General features: G+C 36.4%; 1 protein-coding gene across 3 annotated transcripts in view; it reads right to left on the bottom strand.

Moving 5' to 3' along the window:
• LOC143351836 (lachesin) overlaps positions 1 to 18,832 on the bottom strand; it is a 200,984-nt gene extending 182,152 nt beyond the window's left edge. For 2 of the 3 annotated variants that reach the window (XM_076783838.1, XM_076783839.1), the window contains exon 1: positions 18,696 to 18,832. In XM_076783838.1, the coding sequence (XP_076639953.1) occupies positions 18,696 to 18,789 (94 nt within the window). In that variant the 5' untranslated portion in view covers positions 18,790 to 18,832. The remainder of the gene's footprint in view (positions 1 to 18,695) is intronic. The other variant, XM_076783840.1, reaches the window with a different exon arrangement.
• Between the last annotated feature and the right edge of the window lie 1,129 nt (positions 18,833 to 19,961).

Genomic DNA, 19,961 nt, shown 5'->3' with positions numbered 1-19,961 from the left:
ATCTGACGAACCTAAAGAAGATAGCCGGAAGAAAATCCTTCGGATATTCCCAGGGGCTACTTCAAATCTAAAATATCGGACTGAATCATCCGTGATCGTCGGAAAGGAAATCGAAGAATAGGAAACCAGGATAGGTGTTCCTTGATAGAACCACGTATATACATTCAATTTACTGATAGTTAATCAACGAGAAACAGTATGTAACGTTTCTACCTCGATTTTCAGTGTTGATAATCGAGCAACAATATAATTTCGAAACTGGTGAAACATAATATTATTGAAATACGACGATCGATCGATCCGAACGTTAGTTCCAAGCTGGACCATTCAATGGGAAAGGGACTTAGGGTTGTAAAAACCAACTTTCTGTAGAAAATTTCCAATTTTGTAATGTGACATTATATTGGATTTTTATTCCGTTCAGATACTTCTGTGACCCACTTCTGATACATATTTAAAGTGAATATACTGTTGAAATATTTTCTAATTTTATTTAGGTAGCCTCCAAGGGCTCATCCCTTATTATATGCATTAATTTAAATATACACTTAATTTTTATTCTGTTCAGATACTTTTGTGAGCCACTTCTGATACATATTTAGAGTGAATATACTGTTGAAATATTTTCTAATTTCATTTAGGTAGCCTCCAAGGGCCCACCCCTTGTTATATGCGTCAATTTAAATATGTACATGTTTGGAACGAATATATTGTTGACCTATTTTCTAATTTCATTCACGTGGTCTCAGGATCCCTCATTCCTTGTAATGTATAGTATTTCGAATGCTGTAAAATATATATATTTCATTAGGGACGAATAAAAGAGTGAAACGAGAGATCATTGAATGTTAACGAGCAAACCGACACAGTATTTCTCTGTTATGTTACTACGCCGATGAAAATGGAGTGGGGACGATGGTGATTCGAAATGGACATTTCGTGGGTCCCAGGAAGGTTTGTAATCATCGTTATCGCGAATAGTGGGGGTAGGAAGGAGCAAGGATGAACTAGCTGAGAATGGTCAGGCAACAGATCCTTTTGAAACCTTCCGACTACATCGAGATACATGGGTATACATATACATACGTTTCTGTATACTTTGCCTCTCGAAGGAGGAGATAACCCGCGAAATCACCGAACTGGGGCGTAGAGAGTTTCAGCCGCAACTTTCCGCCATATGCAAATTCTCCGAGCCACCTAAGGGTCTCCTCTAGTGGACTCTTGTGTAATATTTAACGGACATAGTGCGCCATCAACATAAACAGTCTTTCATTTTTACTTAATTCAACGCCCCACTTGAATTCCTCTCATCCACAATTTTTTTTTTCCGCGATTCTCATTGTTAATCGACATCAACATAAATAGTCTTCTATTTCTACTTAATTCACCCCCTAAATTCCTCTGACGGACCAAATATTTTTTTCCTGCACGATTCTCCTGAATGCTCTATCCAAAATTACGACAATCGATAGACCCAGTGAGGCATCGACGTAAATAGTTTTCTACTTTTATCTAATTCACCCCCTAAATTCCTCTGACGGACCAAATACTTTTTACACAGTGAGACATCAACAAATGGTTTTCTATCTCTAGCCAATTCATCCCCTAAATTCTTCTCATCGATATAATATTTTTTCCCCCCACGATTGTCATTGACGATCAATCAATAATAACGAGCGAGACATCCGACACAAATATTTGATCGAAAGTATAATTCATCAGATTTTTAAAGGTTGCGATTTCTCATATAATTATCGCGAGATCGAAATATCGAGATCTTATTGTTCCGTTAATGAAATCTCCGCATCTGTCAGTGATCTAAATTTGGCTCCCTGGCTTTTCCACTGGGCAGATCGATACTTGATTCCTATCGAAAGTATATTTACAATATTCCGAGGAACCGATTGTACCAGGTCGTATTTCACGGTGGACCGATAAATATTGATTTATTTTGTAAACTTGGAGAAATATTTTCTCTATTCCCGAACGATCAGTTCTTTCCCCTCCACCTCGTTCCACGATATTTAATATTTTCAATCGAGTGACAAACCTAACTATGTCTAAACTTTCCTGTCCAAAAAGAAAATAATGTCGACCCAAGGGGTTAACTGCAAGCATTGATTTGCAAATACATTATTCAAATTCCCACCGACGCTACGAAAGACGATGACTTTCGTATCGTCTACGGCGATAAAACAGGAAGGAGCTTCGCTCTTTGAGAGCCGCATCTCATTTTAGTTCCAAAGCAAACGTAATCAAGCCACTTTCGCTCCAGCTTTGCTAGTCACAATAAATGATACAAGATCATATTTATCACAAGATATGAAGGATTCACAGGATGAAGTCTTCCGACCTCTGGAGTTCACATTCCCCTCCCCCATCCTCCTCCCCAGTGTTACTTGAGTAACATCCAGCTCTATGAGCTCCGTCTTAAGTATTTATATTGCTATGTACCGCCACACAGAGTCACTCTGCCAATTTTCAGAACGAGTTCTTCGTTCGCCGTCTTTGTTTATCGCAATACCGTCGGCCACAATTTTCCAGCAAACTAATCAAAGACGACCTATTTTCCTACGAACAATATTGTGTTATTATTTTCATTCATCCGCTGTATCGTTAACTAAAACATTGCGTCTACGTTTTCCTTCTCGTTCTGCGATATTACAATATTTATTGGTCACAGGTGGGAATTCATTCGATTCGATTTAATAAGTAACTATTTTTATTTTGATTCTATTTTATTTTATCATTGCTAGACTCCAATGTCAAAGTTTGTTATTTTATTTTATTACTGCGAAGCGAAAAATGGATAGACAGCAAGCGTAAATATTCTGTGCAGATCTTACAAGTATTTTTATTGAATTATCGTAATAATTTTGAAGAATACGTCCAAATGAATCTGCTGGTAAAATAACATTGGACCTTTAAACACGTTTTTTTTCGAAATTATTAAAACATGACATAAAATATACACGCTTTAGAATATGGGTATTTCCTGGGAAAAATTGCAACAATATCGAAGAAGACTGTCGATAATATTACTCTTTAGCGAGAAGTTCCATCCATACATGGATCGAAGACGGTTTCGGTCTGTGATTTGTAGCAAAGGTACTGGTCGGCTGGTACATCAAGTCAAGATCGATACATTAAAGTCCTGGAAGCCAAATTATTGCCTGAAATTGACGAATGGCTCCCCAGCGATGAAGAATATACCTTCACGCATGATTCTGTACCATAGCATGAAGCAGACACCGTGATAGAGTCGACCTGGATAAGCGAAAGCTACAAGTTCTGTCGTGGTCTAAAATCTCACCAGTCATAAATTCCATAGTAAATCTGTGGAAATTATTAAAACATAAAATTGCAGTATATAACGACCCAATGAGAAAATTATATGTATACGAAGAGACTAAATATCGATGCATATTTATTTTCAAGAATTTTGAAAGCTTGAGAATAGTTAAAATACTTTGTCGAGAATGTAATGTGTTTTGAAAATAGAAATGTACATTGATTTCTTTGTTTTCGGGGTACTTTTTCGACGGGAAAAATAATTTGGAAGGATAACGAAGGTCCAACGTTTGAAACGAGTGGCGTAATCTGAGAAATTACGCAGTTAAAAGGAAGTATCGCTGGAAGGAAAATTATTAGAGAGACAGGAGGTGTACAGGAGAGGCACGTGATTGCTTTGCCTTCTGCACGTTATCAGAGCGGACACTATAGATTAGCAGAATCGCTTAATCGATGCACCCGTTGTATTAGCAGATGCGGTTTGGCACGATTACCTCCCTTAGCTCGCCACTATAACATCCTCGTCTCGACCCACCTTTCGTTATCGGAATGGCTTAAAAGCAGAAACTACAAAAGTTCGCTAATGGGAAGTGAAATAACAGCTATCGAAGCTCGGAATAGACGAGCCACTTAGCTATACACGTTTAACTTCGCGTCGCCATTGCCAACGACAAATTCATCAAACGGTTTAAAAAGATTCTGCAAAATATTCGACGAATTGTTATTTAAAATTGCAGAGTCTGGTTCACAAAAGTCAACGATGGTCGTCTCAAAATTTATAAATTTATTTGAGAAAACTCTAATATTCGTACGAATTTAAATAGACGTTATAAATACTGTAAAATTAAATCATGATTTCAACATCCATAATCCGGGGATAAAGAAAATCATTCAAAATTCTATGAATCTGTTACAACTTCTGTGTAGAATTCTCTCTACACCGTAGATCGTCATAAATAATCTGTAATTTAAATTTCGTATAATTGTTATATTTATTTCTGTCAGAATGATCGAGAACCAGAGGAACGTTTCGATTTATCAAACAAACAATTTAAAGTTTTTTGTGATCGTAATTCATTTCGTAAACGACAAATTATTGCGTCGAAAGTAATTGAAACGAATGCAAACCGCGTCACGAGATCGAAGACGAGCGAAAACAATTTCGAATAAAAATTGTAATAAATAATTTGTCGACGAAAGGCGAAATCGAATGGCTTTTAATAAGAGAAATGTAAATAATGACTCGACAACTGTAAAAGAATTTCGCGATAACCGTAAATCATCCGGTTAACCGTACTTCCGAATAAATCAAAATTTTCGCTGAAAAGTTCATAAAAATTTATTACTAAGCTGCCTGGGTCCTTTCGGATTCGGTCTCCTCATGTAAATTCACGTTCAAGACAAATTTATGTTCATCTTATTTTATCGCGCATAGAATATCACTTTATGCCGCGCGCGTTCCTACGCTCGGATACTTCTTTTAGTTCCGCAATTTCTTACGACACTATACATCGTTTAGGGTTTGCAAACCATACTTTAGGTATCTCGGGGAATTCCATAAAAACCGCGGCGTCTGATGGCTTGCTCCGGAAATAATTTCATTTTATTCGAACACCCGTTACATGGGTTTAAAACTCTTCGAAATAACGTCTGTGCTCGTGTGCAGTCGACACCCGTATAACACGGTGATTAAGTTTCTGGCACCGTGTTGTACCGAATTATAGATTACTAAGAGGTGAAAGTAGGTTCCAACGAATAATAAAATTATTACTTTGTTTTGGGTTCGAAGATGCAAACGCCGTAATACATGGAACTTCCACAAGACCATATCTATATGAATTCGATAATAACAAATATGGAATTTTTATTAAACGAAAGATTGATCAGTCAGTGGATCGAAATAGTTTTTAAATAACAACCATTTAATATAGGCAACGATAATGTAAGCAATTTTACACTTAACTCTATTTTTAACAAATCGGTATGATTACCTTCAAAATTTCTTCTTTCACTTGATTGTTATCAATTTAAAAAGGTTGAATACAATTTTACCATTCCAGTGCAAACTTTCTGATTGAATTTATATTTGAAAATTCCGTGCAAACTATTTAAATGGAATGTATAAAAGTTCCTGTTAAAAATCTGCGTGAACTCGCTTACATTGTTCAATGCTACCGTATGAAATTTTTTACATTTACGACCCTTTGGAAATGTGGTGAATCAAAGACAGGTATTCTAATATATAAATTAACGTTTCTCTATTTATTTTCACCAAGCTTAGTTTTTAATTCTAGAAAATTCTATGATATCGTTGTGTTTTATTGTTTATACATAGACCACACTCTCTCACATAATTGCAAGGTTTCTAATTGAGTTTCCGTGCACTCGTAGTTATGGATTTACTTTTTGATCGACCCTCGTTCCGCCGTAGTTTTGTTAATTTGTTGTGAGAGGCTTTTGTTCCGTGAATATTAACAAGCTTAAGCTGAAACCGTGTTTTCCAGGCAAACTGTTGTCTCGTCGATTATCTATCACCTGTCGTCGGTTTATCTACGTGTCGGGAGTAAAATTTTATACCTTTCTTCCGCCTTGTACTCTCGATCAGACTCTATAGAGTTATGTATACTCTGCGGTGCGCATATAAACCTGCGAAGCTGAAGCTTCAATACCAGCAGTGCATATTTCATACCAAGCGCACAAGGATCCGCGTTTCATGTATGAATTATTCTCCCGTTCGCTGAGCACATGCTGAAATCACTCGACGTGGCTCTGCTTAACGTCAAAAATGAATTGTACGTTGTTTGCTCCGTTTCCCCCCTCAATATATGTAATTATCGAAGATATTTATTCACGTCCCTTCGGTAAACGGAATCTCGATAATCGCCTAATCGAATATTAATCCATCGACGATCCGTTCCCGCCAATTTTTTACGGCCTCGAACTCCCTTCACGATTTTATCAACATTGTATCGTCACTTAAAACCGTACAATTACAATTTAAAAATCATTTCTCGTGTCTATCGATCGAGGGATTGGATGGGATTTTTCTGTAACTTATCTATATTTTACATATAAACCTTTAATGGAGATTGGCAAAGAAAACTAGAATATCGATCTGTTATTATTCAATTAAAGCGTGTCGATTCATCTAATTCGAAAGTTAATAAATAGAAGAATGTATGTAGTCTATTTTGCAATATCTGAAATCGAAAATATCCAAACGAAGATGGATTTGTATCGACGTACAAGGAGGAAGATTATTGGTCAATTTATTTAGGGAAATCAAACTCTTCCTTTATTTTGTTCTACTTTCGATAAATTCAGTGAACAAAAAATATAATAAAACGCACACTGATTTTTAAAACGTTGTACGAAGTCATGATCTCCGGTTTTCCAAGAGCGTTTAAGTATATTACTGTATCTTTGAAAAATTCAGGTTTTCGTGAAAAGTATTGCAATTTGATCATTGTGAAAACTCGGGCAAATTTTCTGATGGCGCGGAATGAAATATCGACGCAATCGGAAGAGAGTCGCTCCCATTTGCTACACAATTAATGCGATCGCTCGAAAGAAGAACAATGCAATAAATAAAAACGCGTTCAAAGCATCGATAAGAATGATTACTTCAGTTTCCGTTAGTTAGTTTGCCTTATTCAGGCGGAAGTCGGATCCGCTGGCCGAGAATAATCAACAATAGCAAATTCCACATAATTTCGCGAGCACTCGTACACTTTGAACTACGACATTCTTGAGATTTTAAGTGGGAGTCCCGTAAACCTAATTTCTCGTCTTGTGAAACTCCAATGCGAAAAACTTTCAAAACTAAACACTTATTTTATATAAAAAGATGTTTTGATAGTCGTTTGCGAGTATTAACAGTTTATGATTTTCTTTCTTTCAGAATTCGCCTCTGCGAGCAATGATTACGAAATTAATTAATATTGGTCGGGAGAAGCGCTGCTCGTATGGTGGACAGATGGTCTCTGCAACGCATCGAACGCTCCTGAAATTTCAGCAGAAACACCTTTAACAGCATCTGTCATGTGGAACACCTAAACGCCAAGGACCATATTGATCGCAACGATACCTTAAAGACAAGCACAATAACGGAGAACATACAAACGACACGTTTTGCACAGAAAAATAAAGAGCTTACAGATAAATATTTTTCGAACAAAACGTATTTTTACGTAGAACGTAATTTCTAAATAAAAAAATATAGGTTTACGATAAAAACGTTAAAAATCTAGTATCGTTTGAATCCCCGGACAAAAACTCTGTGCCCTTTTTAAAATTTTAAACAAAACTGTTACGGGTGAATTTCAAAGTTAATGCTCGTAACGTGTCGCAGAAGTGAATAAGAATTAATTACTTTCGGAATAGCTGACGTAAGGTAATTTCCATTTTTTAATAAACGCGACTAGGAGGGGGTGAAGTTTAATTATATTTATAATTATAAAATATACAGCTTGTGAAAAATCTGTTTGAACAAACGTCGATTGGAAACGACTGGTTTGCGATTCTATTTGAAGCATAATATCGAAGCTGGTTTTTGAAAATCGGTTCCAACGAACCTGGGGGAAAATTTAGGGGGATATAGGGTATGTGACCCCGTGAATTCGAAGCGTGCTTAATTTTAACGTTGATTTAGAACCCGAATGAAGTATGTATACCAGGTACGAATTGATAGGGAAGACTGGGTTTGACAGCGAATCGCGTTACAGAATTCGATCGCGTGCAGCGGTCCCTTAACCTGGGATCGATATCACTGCTGGTTACTGGCGAACTTGCGGATATTCAAATCTTGCGGCCCGTACTTCGTATTATCCTCGCGAAATTGTAATCAAGCCAGTGAGTCCAAGCACATAATTCATATACGACTGGATCCGCACACACTCTTCGCAAAATTATTACGTTGGTCGCGATTTCGACCTCGGAGAAAATCGAACGCGACCACTGCCAGGTGGAAACGCGGAAGATCTATACACGAAACCCTTCCAAAGAGGCCACGGTTGCCAAACAAGCTACGACAAACCATCTAGAGTCGCTAAATTTACAATTCTCTCAAACAGAATTTCGAAAGACATTAACATTTTCAATTGCTCTCTGACGTTTTGGCAAACTTCACACGAGTTACGTTTTATTTATAATGAATAAATACGCGTTAGTTTCATTTCCAGGGTGTTAATTTTTATTTCATGTTCGTTGAGCATTTACTTGAACAGTTTTATATTTTCTTTGTGCGAAATCTTACGTTTGTCTGCAATGAAAATCCGTTTGAAAAAAGGATTTTGTCATAGGAAAAAACGATTTCGATTTTTGTTCGATCGTTCAAATTAATGGTGACAAGTTTTCATATAATTCCAACCTATCTGTGATATTTTTCACGAAAGCTTCTTTTATTTATACGATCGTTATAACATTGGCAGACTTAAAATAAATAATTGTGCCAAAGAAGGTCGCGTTGGAAAATTGAAAATTCTATTTGCAGGTTAATTTACATTTTCCAAGATGGACGATCAAAATGTACGGTGACTCGGTGTACCTTAAACTTCGATGATCGATGTGTTAATAGCAACGGATATTTAATTCATTAGGTCAGCCCATAAGTTCGTGTCGCTCGATACTCTCAGATTGACGAGGATAAAATTCGTAACTTCGTTGAAAGGAAACGAAATTTCTCCGCCCAGAGTATAGTTTGTCTTCCGTACAAATTATTTCGAATAATTCTCGACGACTGAAACAATCGAAGATGATTAAACTGCAGTATTTTTGCATATCTTATAGTTTTTTAAATAGAAGAAAGTCGTATTCTGTTACGAATGCAAAATCAAGTTTGCGAAGAGTGTGTTTAATTATTAATAACTTCGATGATATCTCAGGTATTAAATAGCAATTTTTCTGAACAAATAGGCTACTCGCTATAATCTAATAATTTACCCTAATTCTAAATCTAATCTACGTAGTTTCAAGATGCGATGGTAAACATTTTCATAAATGAGAAACGCGATATTTAAATCATAAACATCGGTATGAATAAAACTAACAAACATTAATCGCCTAGTACTGGAAACAATGGCTGCACTTTGGCATCGACAGGAAGTTCGAAATCGTGCAAAGAATACCGTCAGAGAAAGGAAACCGTGATAAATCGGTTTACAAGCTCAACTTTCTTTAAATCAGTTTTCCCCTGCATCAAGGGGAAAAACAATTTCTCCGAATTTAATACTTTCGCGTCGCCTGAATCAACCCCAGCTTGCTATAGGTGCAAAATATTAGCATTTAAACAACAATTTCGAACTAAATTTCGCAAAGTGATCCAACCAAAACTGTTACCAAGAAGAATTTTAATTCCATCATACATTTTAATTTGCTTCGTTCTATTTTAATTTATACGATAGGGTATTACTATACTTTGCAATCAATTTTTATTAAAATCTAAACTTCTAGCGCCGCGTGGCTTGTTCGGATGATTTTTAAGCGCCCGTGCTAACGAATCGTGACAAAACTTGCTTCCCAAAACGAAATGAAACAAACACGGAATTGCAGCGATGCTGATTGCACCCTGCGCAGGGGGGAAAAAAAAGAAATACGCGATGCGTTTGAAAAACATAATTTAATATATCAATAAAGAAACGCATCTGCTTTGGCGGTGTCGTTTCGTCGGCAAAATATATCGCGCAATAATTCGAAACCTCGGTTTTCAACCGATTTCGATTTTTATCAGCTGTAAGCAGAAACTATAGAAACTGATATAAATTTTAATGCAATTATTTTATTCGCGATTACCGTAGTTGTTTCAACAAATTTCCTGTAAAAGTTCGAAAGTACTTTCGATGATGTGCCGTTTGCTATTTTCGACAGTAATTTCGTAGAAGCGAATAAAAAATATTCCACTTGGAAACCAAAATGGAAATCGTGACGAGATTTCGATGGAAAAGAATTCTGAAATTACTGTAACGGAAACAATCGCCCAAGTTCAACTGCAAAATCTATTGGATCATGCCGTGAAACGAAATGGGCCACTGCGAACAGAAGTGATCGACAGTTTCAAAGAGCAACGATGTTATTAAAGCCCCGAAATCATTTTCAACTACCGGGCTCCTGGAAGCGCATAAACAAAGACTCAAAGATAATTCTATATTTTTCGTTAAACGGTTTCTTCCTTTCTTTATAACATTATTATAAATACAAAAATTTTTAATCTCGACGAGGAATACTGTGCAATCTGACGAAATTGCTTGGAATATTTGTTCGTTGATGGTCTGGAAATACTCGAAAGTGTCGACGATATTTTTAGGAATTTCCTTAACTAAGTTTCCAAGCGTTTCTAAAATACGTTTCCTCGATTTACATTCCCTGGATAATTCAAAATCGAATTACAATTTGACGAAAGACAACACTCTTAACGAGGTTATTTACAAAAAGGGCTACTAAGAATTTACAAGGTAGAAAGAAATATTAAGAGAAGCTTAATGTCACGGTGTTTGATATAGTAATGCAAGCGGTTGGGTGACGAAAGAGTGTGCATTTCTGGAGCGCGTTGTCGGAAGGAAAGGAAAAGATAGGGTCATAGTTAAACAAAATCGGAAGCAGCTTTGGTTAAAAGCTTCATGTTGCAACGAGTCGAATGATGGAGTGAAAAAGAAGACAAAAACGAGGGTGAAGAAAAGAGGAAAAAGGTTTCTTCGTCACCCCTAGAATTCAATCACGCCGTGTTTACAGCTCAGTACGCTTAATCCTCTTTATTGGATTCAAAGCGTTTGCCGGTACACCGTATCTCAGAATTTGATCAATTTTATGGGCAAAGGATTTGGATGATACTTGCGGCCCCACCATCTGTCTATTGACTCCCAACGAAATTATGCTGTCATTCGGACCGACGCTATTAACCACCACTGCTTATCGATTGCTGATTTTCCCTCAACCCTTTCACGTACTAATTAATCAGAACGTTCAGCTATTCCTTTACTCGTTGCAGAAATAATATTTTATTTATGCTTGTTTTATTTAAACGTTAAAGATGAAATTACATATTTGTAAAAATAATTTTAAAAAAATTCTCATTTTCATTAAACTAATCTTAATAAGGACCTCAATCCATGCAAATAAAATAGTAATTTCGTCATTGTAAAACTTGTAACCGATCACACACTTTTATCATTTTTCTCCATTTGTTTATTCGTTCCTAGATCTATCTCGACGAGTGGAAAGTGAAATAATTAGAGGTAGGAAACACCAAAAATGAAAAAAGAAAAGCTATGACCAGAGGTTTCGGTTGACAGGCAGTAAACAATAAAATCGTTTTTACATTGAATTTGGAACACAACGTTTGTTTGTTATTTATCGGAAACGCGTAACTCGACGATCGCGCGATATTTGTCAGAAATTATCGGCCCGTTGGAATTTAAAATACGACCGTGCTCGCGACTCGAGCATAAAGACACGTTTAACGCGCAAACATTCTCGATCGAACGGGTTCGGACAGTCGAGAATTTAGGGAAATCGGTGCTTAGAGCAATTACCAATTCTATAGCGGGCACTTACTTCGGGGTACTTCCCCAAAGATCTTGGGGTCTTGCGAACCCCGAGTCGTTTTCACCGAATTATCCTTGTTTCGCCGCCGCATGCCGCAGGGTAGACGAAACTTGCAAATTCAAGGAAGCCGTCCTCGAAACTCATACATCGACTATGATTGACGTTCAAGTTATCGCGCTTAAATTTCAATCCTCTTAACAGATTATCTCTAGAGTAACACAGGTTCAAGATCTCGTGGCCCGGGGACTCCAAAAATCCTTCTTTACTTCGACTGCCATCGGTGGTCACCGGTGACCGATACTTCCGAACTCACGACGCGTTGCAATATTTTTAAAAATTCTAGAACCCCGATATTCGTAATTATATCCACACTATAATTGGAATTTTCTTGATAATTTCTTCCATTCCTGACGTATTGTCTTGCAAGTGATAGTGTGCCCCATAATAGAATTTGTTTTGGTAAAAAATGTCATACTATACAGGGTGTTAATGGTTAATGGGAGATTCTAGAGGTTAAAATCAGATGAAAATCAAGAATACTAATTTGTTGATAGAGGCTTTGTTAAAAAGTTATCAATGTTTAAAGTTCCGTCCGTACTGAATTTTTTTCTAGAAACTGGGTAGGATTTCGGGGGTAGGTCTATTCACCAAAAATTATTGTAATTGACTCCCGCAACTGAAAATAATTTTTCCAGAACGATTTGACATTTTTTAATTTTGTCGAAAAATTTCACACCTTCTCGAATTTTTTTCTCGAAAGTGGATAGGATTTTGAGGGTATGTCTAATGACCAAAAATTATTGTAATTGAGCCCCACAATCAAAAATAATTTTTTCAGAATGATTTGAAATTTTTTAATTTAATTTTTTAATAACTTTCTAATGAAGCCTCTGTCAACAATTGATATTCTTGATTTTCGTCTTATTTTGACCTCTAGAATCTCCCATTACAATTTTTCCCAGGGTTGGTCGAACACCCTGTATAAAAGAGGCAGAATTTAAAAAATTTAATTTAAAAAATTGACGCTATTAGGGATAAAGTATCTCAGGTTCGAGAACCGTCGAGAATTCTGAAAATCATTTTTTCCCCGTGGTCGCCAGAAGTTCTGCGGAACAATTGATAGCTCGACGAGTAAAAATCCAATAGATTTAAATTCGAGAACCGAACGGGTCATGTAATAGGATCCGGACCAGCCGTTCATTTGTTCGAAAATCGCTGGTTCAAAAATTGCCTGGCCACTCGGTCGAAATGAGGCGGAGCACTGATGCTGATTACAGATACATATCTACAGGAACCAACTACAAAGGATTAATCTGGGATGAAAGTCAGCCTCGGTAAGTCCCTGTGCTCGCTGAATATCACGTCCGAACGTAGTTGTTACTATGGGAAAATGTTCCACATAGTCGGACGTGAGACGTTCTCCACCGTCGCTATTCTTAAAGCAGTACCGTTTCGTTCAATTTGCTTTTCTCTGTCAACGCGTTCGCTAATAGGGGGATTTATCAACGTCCAAAACCTGCTTCGACGCCATTTCTAACCGAGATTTATCTTTATTATGTGCGAAACGCGATGGACAAATGCAACGAAATTAGTCCTGAACGATGTAAACAAACGTTATGCTTCAAGCTATCAGTTTGCTTACATCAGACAGATGTTTCAAAATTAAAAGTTCCAACGAATTCAACACTTTGAAACATTTTAAACCCTTTATAAAATTAACTCAGCAATTTCGTGATATTTTACAATTTTTATTTTGAATCTTCTCGTTTTGTTAAAAAAATAATTGTCAATAATCTCGTGGATAATAATCGAGATCTTACCGAGATTACCATTGTTTCACATACTTGTTTCGGAGATCACCAAAGCTAATTATATCCAAAGTAACAATACTTGCAATTAAATTACGGTTTACAAAGCTGTACCTTAACAATATTAATTAAGACAGTACGATCTTAAGGTAAATAGGTTACGATGAAAATACATTTCCCGGTTTTCGTTGCACATTATCTGCAGTTGCATAAATCGAGAAAATATAAACGACAAAGGAACTAATTTTTCTGTATTTTCTACCGCGAAGTATGGAATGAAATGAAAAATTTAGCAAATTAATTATCAAAGGATACTTATGTTCTCCATAGTTTTATAATGTTTTCAATTTTGATCTAGATAACATTATTAGCGAGAAGTCTCGAATATTCTAAGAAACTTGAATTAAGAACAAAATTGGCTCTTCCATGATGTGTGACCAATTAAGGCTCTCGCCAAGAATTTCCAGATAAAACATTCACGCGAGGAGATGGAAAACCCATCTTGACGTACAATTGAAGGTTAATTTTCTTATTTTAGCAACTATTTTGGTAAGATTATCAACCTTTTTGATAATGGAACGCGGATTGGCTAAGTAGAAACAGAAAATCTTTTATATTTAGGTAGGATGACAAAGTGATACCTTTGCAATTTATATCCAAGCTCATCGTTCTTTGTTATGAAAAATTCATTTACCATTTTTAGATATTGAGAAAATATTTAACCTTCTATTTTCCATTTTCTCTGTTCCTTGCATTTACTGTAACCCGTCATCGTGAACGATACCCAAATGTGTAGTAAATTTAAACGTGACAACCAAGACGTTTCCTTAGCGAAATTTTGTTATATTCTAAAGTCACGAAACACGCAAAATTTCGATGCAGAACGGCCAAGTTTTTGCGGAAATGTACACGGCTGTTACAATGAGTTATAAATTGAGGAAGTAGCATTTGTTTGCTAAATTAAAGAAAAAGAATCGTGGAACCGTCTCTCTACAAATTGTGAGCTACACAACAACGAAAGGCACAACTTTACAAACTGTACGAATTCTCACTTATAAATAAAATCGATCACTTTTCAGTTTTTAAAGATTGCATAACCAATCGAGACTCAGTGGGAATAAAAATTTCCTTGCGTGTATATGATGATGCTCAAGCAAAAGATAACATAAAATTTATATTTTATAATAATAATTAACGCTAAGTTACGTTTAAGTTGAACGAACCACGGTTAAGATATAAATACTGTTTCAACTATCGTTTCATGTAAAATCATGTTTCTTGTTTATAGATACGGAATAAACTAATAAGAATTAACACCCTCAGGGTGTTAGAGAAAAATTTAATAAACGGAAGTTGCACGGTATAATGGTGGAAATGTTTCCTTTTTACTTAGTGGATGAAATCGCTTCCACAATATGAAAGACGCCTTTTTTTTATTAAATAGAACATTTTCATATTTATTTTAAATAGAAAAATCACTTTCGCATTAAAAAACCTTTTATCCTACTTAGAAACAAAAATAAAAGATTAAAAATTCTTATTGGTTCATTTTGTGTCTCAAAATGGTGCTTAAAATAATTTCTGATCGAGGATATCGAACCCTTTAAATGAAATAAATTAATCTCGACACCAACTTGAAAAGAATCACTGATTTATTGACGTTCATTGGTAAAATTAAATAAGCATGACTTGAAAAATAAGAACGACTAATTCGATCAATATTTTCCAATCGCTTCTAATTATTGACGAACCGTATTTAGATCGCAATTTTCGAAAATCCGGGAATCCTTGACGTCCCTAACAACACTAGGAAACTAATTTTATTGCCATCTAATATAGATAAACTCTTATCGATTCCGCTATCTTCGTACTTATGCAGTTTATTAATAGCAATACTTTAATGCACTATGTATGAACGAGTTACCATCGGTTCATTCATGTTTCTATCTCTAAAGATATTTGGAAAACACATAATCCGATTGGAGCAATTGCTGTGCATCGTAGGAAACCAGGAAATCGAAAAATCCTGAATCTACCAAAAGAGTGATTCGTTTTTCGACGAATAAAAAATAACGTTCGCGGGATAAAAATTAGACTGTCGAAGCTGCTACCGGAAAAGAAAGTATGTCTTCGCGCGCTAAGTACCTCCTTCACGCACGGTTTAATTGTATTTACAATTCAAATTTCTTTCGTAACACCGCCGGGGTTTAATAAATCGAGGGTGATTAACATTTAAATTTCCGGCCGGTTACGAACAACGATAACATTTTCGTGTTCTTAATATTCTATTAAGAATGTGGTTGACCGCCAACGCTTCGATACGAGTAATTAATTCGGACGGTAATTACAATGTGCTATGTATTTCGCCTGCGTAATAAATGTATTCGGTCGTACAACGATCCTGAACAAACAAATTGGTTTCCCGGCCTCCCATGAAATCTATCGACGCGGAGTAATTTTCAATCATACCGAACAAAATCTGCTCTGCAGAATTTTCGCTGATGCTTCCCTTTCTCCCCCGCGCTCCGACCCGGTGTAATTACAACGTTTTTTCTTAATAGGATTACCTATTTAATCCCGCTCAAAGCGTTGGTAATTTAACAGTTTGATACGCCCGCGAAGCTATCGTATTTTCGTGTTTAATGGATTCAGCGTCGAAGATTAACGCGTAACGTTGGATAACGTGGTTCGGCTTTCAAGGTCGACTCAATTAATCACGCGTCGATGGGAAAGGACCACTGTGTCGTCGAAGTTGAAATAGAAACATTTTGAGAAGTTCTCACTTCGTAACCGTGAACAAGAAAAAATAAGACTTCAAATACAATATTTGTTAATATACCAAAATTTTGGTATTGTAAAAAAGGAAAATGAGAAATTATAGAGGCAGGTCAGGAGGTCTGTGAACCTGAAGCTTGCAAAATTATAAAAGAATTGTCGTATGGGTCATTTTTTACCCATACTTCATCCATAGCGATATTTATCTGTTTAGAAAAAAATTAAAAGACACAACCTAGTGTGATAAATTATGATAGAGTTCGAAAAGTGTTGGTCAAATGATTATTTCAATCAAAATTTGATGAGAACAATGTTCTCTTTGTGATGTGCCTTTGCGTACAAGCTGCGTAAAAGGAACGAAGCACCGCGATGATTAGTGCACTCGTTTCGCGTTGTTTATTAAAAGTGTCACGAGTAAAGTCGGGGTACGAGAAACCGTGAAATATATAAATTTGATCGTCCAATATTCCGGCGTGCTTCTGGTTTTTATTTCCGCGAAGCTGAAGAGGACTACGTGACAGGGCAATATTCGCGAAATCAGAAACTTTATTGCACACACACGCACGTACACGGTAACACGTGACAAATTTCACACAACAGGTCAAACCTTAATTACGCCGGACGTTATAAACCGAATAAAATTTCAAACAAGCGCCAGCAAATTCAGCCGCGTTACGCGATCTTCGAATCCGTGTCAACAGGCAGCAAAATCGCCAACAGGATGGCACAAAAATCGCAAACGCAGTCCTCTCGCTGCTATCTGTCGTCGTCGTTACTCTTTTACGACATTTGCGTTATGTTTTCAGTTTTCTTGTTCTAACATTACGAAACGAACTTGCGTAGGATAAAACATCGTGGATAATCATTACACGAACGCACCCCTCGTTATACCTTGAAACTCCAATTTCTGAAGCTTAGACAATAGTAAAAAATACAAAATTTATTATTGTCTGTTAATAAAATTTAATTCTTTATGAACATTCAATTTTCATTTGAATGAAATTGATTTTGATTTCAGTTTCTGTCCAATCGAATCTTTTTCGGTGTATTTATTAGTTTAATTTTTGGAAAACATTTTAATTGAAATATTAATTTGGTAAATCTACAAATTAAACTGCATTCGAATTTCTGGCTGCATACTATTATTTTATGCCATTTTTTTATTGCAAACGAAGATACAGAATTTAAAACTTCGATTTTGAGAATGATCGAGAGTACGTGGGACTATTGAAAAATCGTAGGATCGGAGAATAATTTTGTCACTGCGAAGGAGACACGAGAGAACTAATTTATGAAAGGCTTTTTGCTCCACTCTTATGCCAGCTATTTGCCAAGCAATTTCTACGCTCAGATTTTAAGGCACAGTGTGTTCTGATTAAACCAAGAGGCGTACGGAACTACAAACATTATTATTTCATTACCATTAACAAATCTTGATTAGAGAGAACCCACAATACAAGTTAAATGGAAAACAAGAAGACTGGTTTTTAATTTGAAATTCATTTCAACGCAGTTCCTCGAGAATAAAAACCATGCAAGTTTCTATGAATTTTATAATTAGCTACTGATGAATATGAACTCGATAATATTTCATTATGGTTACATAAAACTAAGCAAAACTATTTTGCGTGAGATTTCGTAACTGTTACTGAAAATTATTTTTTCACACTGGAATAATTCGTGACATGACTGTTTTTCTTAAACGTAAGTTGGGAATCTTGCTAATACTTAATCGAGATTCTGACTTGGTAAACTCCGCGTAAGACTCGCAACATAAGTGACTTTAAATATGTATAGCCTTCAAAAATTAATTATCATCCGGATCGTCTTAATATTATCTTGAATTTTAGATTGCATACAGTTGATATAAACACTGGATTTGTATATATTTACAAACATAAAACGAAGTGTTTTATATAAAATTACTCGTCAAAAATAAAACAAATTTAACTGTTATTATTAAATAAAAATTGACGTCAAGTACCTCGATTAAAAAATCTATTTTTACATACTTTCTAAATGACTCAATAACAGAATCTTTTCTTTAGTCTATAATTTCTATTAAAAACAGAACTCCTAAAATCGAACTATATAACCAACTCAGGTAATACTAGTTTGTCACAATTAGTTTTTTTTATCATCCAAGTGGAAAGTCCTATGGCTGACGATCAAAGTGTTGATAACGACGCAAATGGTCCTACGTTAAACTAGATCCCGTCGATCATCGATCAAACGCACGATGCAAAGGTACGATAAAATGCGTAAAAACATTCTGGTACTCACCAACTAATTCCGGACGCACGCCAACTAACAAAGTAGTCACCACTAGAAGAGGCACCTGCGGTCTACGCGTGTACGTACCACGTTTTTCACACATGATTCACCAACGCGGAACACGGCACAAACGTAGCGCTTGTCGCGTCGAGACTGAAGTTCCGAGTTCGTGGGATTCCCTGTATATCCTAAGCGCACGAGGATCCCCCACCCTCGTCAGTCCAACGCGACCCGACCGAGGGTGCTCCCCGATACGGACCACCCTCTTCATCCACGTTTCGAGTCGTTCAACCCCCCCTCCAAATACTCCGCTGTCAATCGCCCCCCTCCCCCACCCCTGTCACCTTCTCAAATTACGCGTTTCTAATCGTCCCCCAACCGAACTCTAACTCCGCGTGTTCACAACTGGAACACTCTCTTAGAACCTTTTCCTTTCTGACCCTATTGGCATGCCAATTAGGAACTCGTCGACTTTTTCATTTCAATTTCACGAAGATAAGATGGCTTACGATCTCTTAGATTTTATTAGAACGAGCGTTGTGAAAATGTGAAATGAATCGGATGAATTCGTACGTAGCTTCAAAGGAAACGTGAATATTACTGTCCGTGACAACGTCTGCGTGTTTATGATTCAACCGTTCGTACCCGAGTCTAGCGTTTTTGTGTACTTTTTCTTCGTCAAGGGTCTCCTTTTGGCAAGCTAATTGGAATTCGTGGAACTATCTGTTTCTAGGAACGACGAACACCTGCACGGAAAATGTGTTTACAAGGTACGGCAGATTCTTCGAGGACTATTTATTTAAATTCTAGCAGAATTTTCCAAACGTTACAAGATCGACGATTTTATCCATGACTTTGAAAAATTTTTGAGCCAACGTATGCATTACATTCATCTCGAGGTTTACAGATTTGTAGAGATAACTCCCGTTTGCGCGAAAGAATTTTACTAAAGACCGTGAAACGTTTCGTAGTTTCTGCGCAGAAAATTCCTAAAGGTACGTTTATTCGTTCAAATTTTAATGCACCGGCGGCGGATTTACTTTCGAAACTCGTGCGATTCGTATAGGATTATTCAACATAAACGCGGCGATATGACACAATATAACGCGCAACGTTGTTAACTTATAGCATTATTTGAATAATGAATGTTAATCAAATTATTGAAGCGATATTGTGCAACATTCTGGCCCCACTAACCTGAATTTGTTCGGTACTTAAATCAAATTAATGAACGCAACCCTCGGCGAAATAATTGAAATGGAATGTATGAACTGG

The sequence above is a fragment of the Colletes latitarsis genome, chromosome 2 (assembly GCF_051014445.1).
Source record: "Colletes latitarsis isolate SP2378_abdomen chromosome 2, iyColLati1, whole genome shotgun sequence".
In the NCBI taxonomy this organism is placed as follows: Eukaryota; Metazoa; Arthropoda; class Insecta; order Hymenoptera; family Colletidae; genus Colletes; species Colletes latitarsis.
The sequence above is the reverse complement of the archived record's forward strand: the minus strand, read 5'-3'. Positions and strand labels throughout refer to the sequence as shown.